Consider the following 8,903-nt stretch of genomic DNA (forward strand, 5'->3'; position numbering starts at 1 on the left):
AATGAGAAAACCGAACATTCTAGCGTCCAGGCTCAATCGTTTGTCCAATAGCAAGTGTTTTTAACAACAGATTTAGTTTTTTCATTTACACTTGGACCCTACGCCAGCGGTTTCCAACCTATATACTACTACGACTCCCCGAAAATAAAATTTTTTCCGCGGCTCCCTACCTTTTATATTTTTGATAGATATAATAATATAGACGCGCTTTAATAACTGTTAAATTTGATTTATTTGTAGATATTATGGTATGAAAATTAATTTTTTATTAAAAAATTTTGGAAACCGCTGCAATAAGATCGATAAAATTCCTAGCCACTCAAAATTTCATCGTGATTGTCAACATATTTACTTAATACTGTACTTGCATTCAACAGCAAAGGGTTCATATAGTCAGCACTGCTATAGTTTTATTTTTAACAGCTAGAGGCGAATGAACTTTGGTGTCGGAACTTCCATGGGCCACTCTGTGACCACATCTTGCTTGTTTTTGCACGTGTGCTTTTCTTTGAACTTGAATAAAAATAAATAACTTGTTTAACCTTCTACTCGAACAGGTCGTCCTTTTTCTCCAATGCCATGCTTCACCTGTGCTCTGGGAGAACCATGCATGTACCCGGTTCCCACATCGGCATGTGCACGTGCTCGCGTAGAGATATGCAAATCGATATTACCCGTGTCGGTGCGTAGCGTCTAATTGTCTGTCATAGGCACATAATCGTGTTCGCCATACAGGTTCCGTCTGTTCGTGTTTTAACGCAGCAGTGTGCACGTTGTGCCATTACCCTTATGTGTACCGATCGCGTTTGTGCCCATTCCTCTGCAGAACTATCGAGATTCCGGATTGTACAAGCAGTTCACGCCTACGCTTAATTAAAAACTTCAAGGCCCTTATCAGACGGTTATACAGTAGTTACTGAATCCTAGAAATCAATGTTCCGCACTGTCGATCTTTGTTGAATGATCGTAATGTAATATCACTCGCGCATGTGTCTATACCAATTTATATATTCATAGCAAATTTAGACGCTACTAAAGAAAGCATGTAACATTAAACTGTTTGTTTCCTATTCAAGATCTAGATTTTACGAATTTCAGTTCACTGTTGCTCCACTAACTTAAAAAGAAGAAGTTTAGTTTAGTCTAAAGGAGGTATTTTTCGCGATCGCACTATTTTGAAAGAATGGTAATTATTTTTCTCGGCGCACAGGTTCGAACTCGGACTATAACGTTTCATGCCCCTCAAGCTATATTCATTTAGTGTAGAAAATTGATCGAACCTGTGCGCCGAGAAAAATAATTACCATTCTTTAGTTTAGTCATTTGGTAGTACGATAAACCTATTCGTCATTGATATTGCAACGAAGTCTATTCTCATTGAGAACATCACTAATGGTTATCCCAATTTATATATTCATAGCTTAGACGTTAATAAAGAAATCATGTAACATTAAACTGTTCCCTATTCAAGATCTAGATTTTACGTATTTCAGTTCACCGTTGCCCCACTAACTTAAAAACAAGAAGTTTAGTCACTTGGTAGTACGACAAACCTATTTTCGAAGTCTATTCTCATCGAGAACGTCGCTAATAGTTACTCGAAAGCGAGTTGTATGAATAAAATCGAGGTGCGAATTCGAAAAGAACTACTTTTCCGGTAGGTTAGTAACTAATCCAACGAAAATGACCGCCTACCCTCCGAAGTGATGAAGCTCGGAGGCACAGATAGAGATCAGTGTCTGTGTAAACGTGCTCGAACGTATTTACGTAAGTCCACGTGTGTAACTCTCCAGGCAGCGAAACTCGTTTCACGTGTACGGAGTGGCAGCCTTCTCCGCAATAACAAGGTAACAAACTTTTAATGAACGTATTCTACGCAACATTCGTAACCACGCGAAGCATTTTCACGTAAACGCCAGCAAAGAGGTATCCGAGTAACATAAAACAGCATTCGGACGAACGATCGATGAACATGTTCATAGCGGACGAACAAGCCTCTATGAGGTTTCATCGACTAAGCTTCGAACAACTTTTCGCACGACAAAACAAAATTCTATGAATTTTTCAAGCTGATCCGTGTGATTTGGTAAATAGAATTACATAAACGTGGAATAGAGAGCTCATCGAGCTACAACGATGAATCATTTTTAACTTTGCGAGAACGAATCGATGGGACGCGAAATGGCAATCTCGATTCGCAATCATACTGATAACTAGGTTATTGGGGCAAGGGAGTTGCAGTGCGACGTGAATCGAAGGGAGAAGGAAAAACGATCGTCCCGCGCAAGGATACGAGATTCAAGGTTCTATATGGGATAAGCTGGTATCCATGGTAACCTGCAATTTCGAAATTTCTGCCGTCAAGCGTCTGTATATCCATTCCTGCATACATGAAGGAAACCAAGTTTATATGATTATTAATTACTCCACCACTTTTCTAAACGATACGACTTCACCAGGAAAAGTTTTGCCGTAAATACAAACATCTTTTATCATTAATGATCGAAAATAATAGTAATAATAGTACAAAATTTTAGTAATCAATATTATACATGAACTTTTAGATAACGATTATAATTTTCAAAAAGTAATATATACAAATAAATATTGAATGCTTAAAGCGATTAATGAAATTGAGTATTAAGTTATTCCCAAAGAGAATGAAACTAATATTCGTATTTGGAGAGAATTAGTTATTTTAAATAACTTCTTGTGTGATAAACTATGTGTGAGGGGGAGGGGGATTGGTTCTCGCAAGGATTCTAGTGCGGCTGCGTCAACCGTCTGACTCGATCGATAACTCAGTGTTGCAGCAGGAATCTCCCGTGCCTTCAGCTGATAACTGAGTTACCTTTCACCGAAGCTGATAATGTAGGTCACGATAGCGAAAGGGGAATGAACGATTACAGACTTAAGACATACGAGGCATAGGAGGTGTTAATATCACAGATAAGGTATACGATACAGTACTGACTCAGTGATTGGCAATCACCATATAGGGTTTCAAAGATGGAGGGTTTCAAAGAGGAGAATCTCCTCAGTGATCTTCTGCACCGACGAGATAGCGTTGCTGGCCTTTTGTCTCCTATTCCAGCCACGATATATCATAGAGGGCGTAAGAGAACAGCAAAATTTTTGGCTTCACATAACATGCCGTGTTCCAAGATTACTTCATCTACTAGATGACGGATGCGGGCAAAGTGCTATAGTCTGTTGAGAAGTCGCTGTGTTTGATTCTGTATAAATATTTAGAGAAACTGTAACTGTAATATATATTTTATTACTCGTTCATTTTTACCTTACTCTTATTATTTTAAATAGTGCCCACTCATTTCCTTAAGTATAATTTGGAAAAAGTTAAATTTGACACAACAATATAAAATATAAAATACTTACTTGTGCAAAGATACATTTGTATCACGGTTCTATCGTTCCTTACAATTCTTTGTGCAACAAGTTTGCACCATTTTTCAAAATGTTTACGAAATAATACATAAATATACTTGTATACCTCGCTTTTATATCGCTATCCACCATTTTGAATTAACTTGTGGGCACCAACAGGCACCACTGGCACCAGATACTCCGTTATCTTGGAACACTGCGTCCTATACATATTCTATTATTCTATAATTCTATACCGATGCCGGATCTATAAGTATATATAGTCTAAGGTCTATGCTGACAAAATTGATGGCGGAAAAAAACCCTGGGCGCGAGGACTTTGCCCGCATGAAACATGCAACCAAAGAGAATTCCTATTTTGCTGCAAGACTACATATTCCCTCATTTTTGATTTCGGCACAACGAAAGAGATACAAAATATATTTATTAAAAGATTACTATATTCGCAAAGTTACATTTTTATAAACTGAATGTTTATTTACATAATTATAGATCTGTTTTAAAATTACAACACACGATCTCCTATTTTTATATCGCAGATATATTCTAAAGATAAAGCCTCAAATCCTAAACACAATGTTGTTATATACGTATATGTGCATACCAATAAATGGCGCGATTATCAAATGTAGCAAGCTCGAGATAGAAGAAATATATTTAGGTATAGTCCAACATGAAAAAAGTAATTACCACTTGCATAAAGTACTAAAATACGGTAACGTAAGTACTATGCGAGAAACCTTCATTGGATAAATAAACGAAATGAAGATATTGAAAAAAGTATTTTATTTATTTCACGTTCTTTATTACATTACATTCTCCACATGGCAGATATATTGCAGCGGCATACAATGATTTTAAATTCTGGTTTCTAATTCCTTCGTTATGTATGAGTGTATAATTTTCCATTAGATACTTTTCATCCATCAGTTTAAGATTACTATTAATTTAGAAGTTATGAGCGAAATTTGAAATTTAATTTTATATTATATCGCTAATAACATTATTTGTAATAGAAGTACACATGCAGGAAAAATATACATGTACATAAAATAAAACAAATTTGTCAATTAAACTAAGTCGAAACAATAATAGAAGTAATTGCCTATATTATTATAATTTGACGGAAATTCGTTTATACTTTGAATCACATGTACGTCCAAAAATTCTGCTAAATGATACAAGTAACCACAGTCGATTGAATTAAAATATATTACAAGATTAGTTAAACAATCGCCATACATTAATCCATTAAAATTGTCGCAAAAATTGTTATGATAAACAGATTTTATACCGATGTTAGTCGCGAGTTTCTTTGATTAGAAAACAGCTAAATAAATTTTCGCATACAATTTCATATTATCAAATTATAATTTCTAAATTTATAAAGGCTGTGTTAAACGAGACATCAGATTCGTAATATACATCAATATTCTTGATATCTGTAAGTATCAAAAGTTCTGTAAAAAAGTATGTGCCAATGTGTTCTATTGCATTTCATATGTAAAAGGTTGCAGTAACGTTTAAGAATTACTTAGTAGTTTATAAAGCTCACATAATTATTCCGCAATAATAAGAGATATTCAAATTGGAGAAATTTTTTATTGAATGTATTTATAAATAATTCTATATATACATTTCTACTTAATACTTGGAATGTAACTTGTTTAATCGCTTGTAGATTTATAAAATGGAATAATCAATAGAGAGAAAGGATTTCGACATATCAAAAATATTGACAATTTAGAGATATTATGGGAGATACATTGCGAGAATCGTACAAGTAAATTTTTTACATTCAAGCTTACTTTTAATCATAAGAGTCTCTGCGACAAATCTTGGATCAACTATGAAGGTGACAAATAATTATGACTGAAGTAGTCTTTAAAGCAGAATCTATTTAGAACATACTGCAAATCATATTAAGATAAGCTACTTACATTATTACTGATTAATAAAAAATATAGTACGAATGGTGATAACTGAAATGTTGCGAGGTTATGACATAAACAGAAATTTTGTTATTAACAAAATATGATGAAAGAAGAGATGAGTTTGTTTTATTTTAGTGGACTATTTTCATTGAACGTTTCAGCTGCCTCTAACTTCTGTTGATGATTCCTTACCTCGCTGCATTTTTAACCATTCAACAAATTCATCAAGCATCACTGGCCCTGTAATAGTTACATGTGCAGTGAATGTACATTGCTTAAGAAATATTTCTAACCGTCACGTATAATAAAAGTACATACATGCTCCGTCTAAATCATAATTAGATAAATCATGATTGATTGTACGAGAAAATTCTAAAATGTTGCACCATTGATCTTTATTAATCACTTTGTACTTTGATTGATCTAGGAACTGAGCAAATTGTGTGAACAGTGGCCAATGTTTTCCCAAAAGTAACTGCAACATAACTCTGGCAGTTTCCATATCCATGCTCCTTTGATCTTTGTCCTAAAATGTAATGGTATTATACACATTTATATGTACCTAAAGCATTTGAAAACATATGAATTATTTGAATACTTACTCTAGCAAAATCATAAGCATATCTGTAAATTCCTTTGAACGTATGTGGATCAGTTAACTGAACCCTTAGGTACTCAAGTTTTTGTTGTATTTTACTAATAGAATCACATTGTAATTCCGAAAGGCCTTTCAACCATTCACTTAGTGTGAAAAAACCCATCTGACGGGCATTCATTTTATATGCGAGAACAAGCATCACTACATTTTCAGGTTCTACACCAATGTCTTCGCAAAATTTTTCCATTCCTTCGGGACCAAGAGTGTCTGAATCATCAGGTGTTGTGTATTCCCTAAACCAAGTAATACAACGCTTTTGGGAAAAAGATGAAGTACTTGAAACATCTTCTGTTTTCGTGTAACGTCTTGCACTGAAAGAAACAAAAGTCATATTGACTGTCTTCATTAATACTAACAAATATTACCTTACCAGTTTTACTTTCCACATTGTTTTACAGAATTAAATAGTATCTTTATCAACAGCTTGTCAAATCTAGCTGTGCGGTTGACCAAAACTTAGGAATGCGCAGAAAAATACAAAGACTACACTCGACGAGAGAAGGATGCAACTGTCCATTATTTCTTACAGCAGTGAACATACAAGACAACTGTTTATATGTTTGTGTGAATACACTTGTGTCACTTTACTTGTTAACTGAACTGTTGCCACGTGCATCGTTTGACAGGTGACGATCAGTTCTCTATCGTTGTGAAGTTCCGCCTATTTACCACTGCGCAGCGGGCTCATTTCCCCTTACGGGGGACATTCAGCCGCACAGCTAGATTTGACAAGCTGTAAATCATATTATTTTCAACATACATATTATAATTTTTATTCACATAAAAGAAATACTATAGAACCCAACGGAATGCTTAAAAGTATTGAGAATTATAGTTGCAGAGTTCAAGTTTATAATGTACTTAATGCGAGTAACGGTAATACGGGTAATATAGGTTTACCTAGATGTGTGTCTGAGTCGTTTTGATGGATGCCTCGGTATACCCTCGTCTTGGGCACTAGGTGACATTTCAATAGAAGAATGATGATGATTTGTGCTAGAGGGCGCTCTACGCTTGCTGCGTGGCATCCCTCTTTTAACTAAAATCAAAATCGAATGACTTTATAAATAAATACAATATGGTACATATCAAGTAACGCTTAAAATATAGACATATCTGCATTTGTAGCTATTATAAGTGTGCAAAGCATAGCAACTATCGCAAAGTTAAAAAGAGAGGGCCCGTTAAGGTGTTTTAGAGATTTTTTATATAATTATAACTGTGAAAACTCATTGATACGTAAACTGAATATATCTGTAAATTTGATGTCTGAAAATTAGTTTACATAAACCAATATTTGTACAAACAACTTTAACAATAATTAATATTTCTATATTATTCGAATAAAAACAATAATTTTCTATTCATTTTATTCCTCCACAAGATTAGAGACATTATAACTGTAAGAGATTTCTCAATTTCATTTAATGAAGAAAACAAACGAATATAAATTGACAAAACATAAATCTTAGGGATCAATGCAAAAAAAAAATGATATAAAACGCACAAAGAGAAATTTGCGTATATCTTAAATGCAGTTCAAAAGAAAAGAAAAACATTTTACTTACCACGCAGCAAAGACGCAAGTAATCAGAAAAACTAAGGAGATTCAAAAGATCCGTAATGCGCCTGGTTTGAACTGGCTAAACTGACATCTCCTCTCCGTGTTACGAATACGAGGTTAGGTTCAACAATTAATTGAAGTCTCACGTAATTTTCAACTTTCCTTACACTATTTTTGACCGCTTTATACATGTGATATTGCAAATGAATACCTAAGAGTCATTAATACATTGCATAAGGAAAACTAATTTGAAACTATGCTTGTAATGTGGAAATAGGAGTAGGTTACTACATAAAAGAGCTTATGTATGCAAATTATTTAACTACGACACAAGTCGCATTTTAATGTTAGACATTCGTAGGAAAGTGGATCGATGATTACCACGTAATTATAATGAAATATATAAATGTATAATGAATCGAAGTGACCCTCCCTACCTTGTTCAACGAACCACTAGAGTAATTGCACCAGAAATGTATTTCTCACAGTCAAAAGTCAACATCAATATAAATCTTGCTTTGTAGTTCGGTCTATAAAAATAACAGTAAGCATAGTGTCAGCGTCATCAAATATTTAACGTATTTACTAGTTTGGATATCTTGTACTACCTATATAAACGCTGCACGGTTAAATAAAACTTATTCACAGATCCGCTTTATTTCATTTTATTGCCGTTTCGAGTCAGCATGCCTTTTTCGCAGGGATGCCAAGCACAGAATCTATTTCTCACTAGTAAGCACAACGATTGCAAACGATTGTAAAAAGTAAAAAGAGCAAATATTGATGAGTTGTTGTTCAGTTGTTGTTATTTCGATACTATCGATATATGTATTTTAAAAGAACGCAAGAAATATGATATGCAGAATGTAAGATATTTTTACATATTCAAAATAGTGTTATTCATGAATGAATCCTTCGTGATATTTTCATGAATCGCATGCAAACTATAATTATTCAGTAATAATATCTGATAATATATTAAACTTTAAAAGTTATTTACGAATATCATGAACAAAAATAATATGACAAATATTTTCTATATGGAAGAGTAAATGCGATTTATATACCTTCTTCTAAGAAATATTGAACTTATATTTATGTAATATCTGGAATATCAATGGAGATAGTATTTACGATAGGTAAATTAGGCAATTTATGTTTGATATATAGATGTCGCTAATATTTACTAAAATCTGCAGAGATACCTATCATAGATAAGTAGACTGCGGATTTTATGCATTTAGAACAAAAATTTGTACGTACAATTGAAAGCAGTGGACATATTTAAAAAATTTATAAGCACATCCACGTATTAGTTTCAGTTTAATAAAATAATTAAAAC

The 8,903-nt window shown here is 33.7% G+C and overlaps 1 protein-coding gene across 3 annotated transcripts; it reads right to left on the reverse strand.

The window, feature by feature from the left end:
- Positions 1-4,174: 4,174 nt before the first annotated feature.
- Positions 4,175-8,327, reverse strand: LOC143207857 (DCN1-like protein 4). Of its 3 annotated transcripts, XM_076421707.1 has the most exons (7): positions 8,170-8,326; positions 7,999-8,091; positions 7,566-7,772; positions 6,898-7,036; positions 5,942-6,308; positions 5,658-5,865; positions 4,175-5,579 (listed from the first exon to the last, which is right to left on the reverse strand). In XM_076421707.1, the coding sequence occupies exons 4-7, from the start codon at positions 7,023-7,025 to the stop codon at positions 5,497-5,499; spliced, it is 786 nt and encodes a 261-aa protein (XP_076277822.1). In that variant the 5' UTR covers positions 7,026-7,036; positions 7,566-7,772; positions 7,999-8,091; positions 8,170-8,326; the 3' UTR covers positions 4,175-5,496. The 3 variants fall into 3 exon arrangements, with proteins under 3 accessions (XP_076277822.1, XP_076277824.1, XP_076277823.1); XM_076421709.1 differs by lacking the exon at positions 7,566-7,772 and having other exon boundaries at positions 8,170-8,327; XM_076421708.1 differs by lacking the exons at positions 7,999-8,091; positions 8,170-8,326 and having other exon boundaries at positions 7,566-7,992.
- Between the last annotated feature and the right edge of the window lie 576 nt (positions 8,328-8,903).

Source organism: Lasioglossum baleicum, chromosome 4 (assembly GCF_051020765.1).
Source record: "Lasioglossum baleicum chromosome 4, iyLasBale1, whole genome shotgun sequence".
NCBI classification, from domain to species: Eukaryota; Metazoa; Arthropoda; class Insecta; order Hymenoptera; family Halictidae; genus Lasioglossum; species Lasioglossum baleicum.

Bases quoted from the DNA above. Each gene is read 5' to 3' on its own strand.
- LOC143207857 (XM_076421709.1), bottom strand. From the start codon at position 7,025: ATGCCACGCAGCAAGCGTAGAGCGCCCTCTAGCACAAATCATCATCAT. The intron at 6,309-6,897 runs GTAAACCTATAT...TGTTTCTTTCAG, and splicing joins CGACTCAGACACACATCTAG to TGCAAGACGTTACACGAAAA. The intron at 5,866-5,941 runs GTAAGTATTCAA...ATTACATTTTAG, and splicing joins ATGCTTATGATTTTGCTAGA to GACAAAGATCAAAGGAGCAT.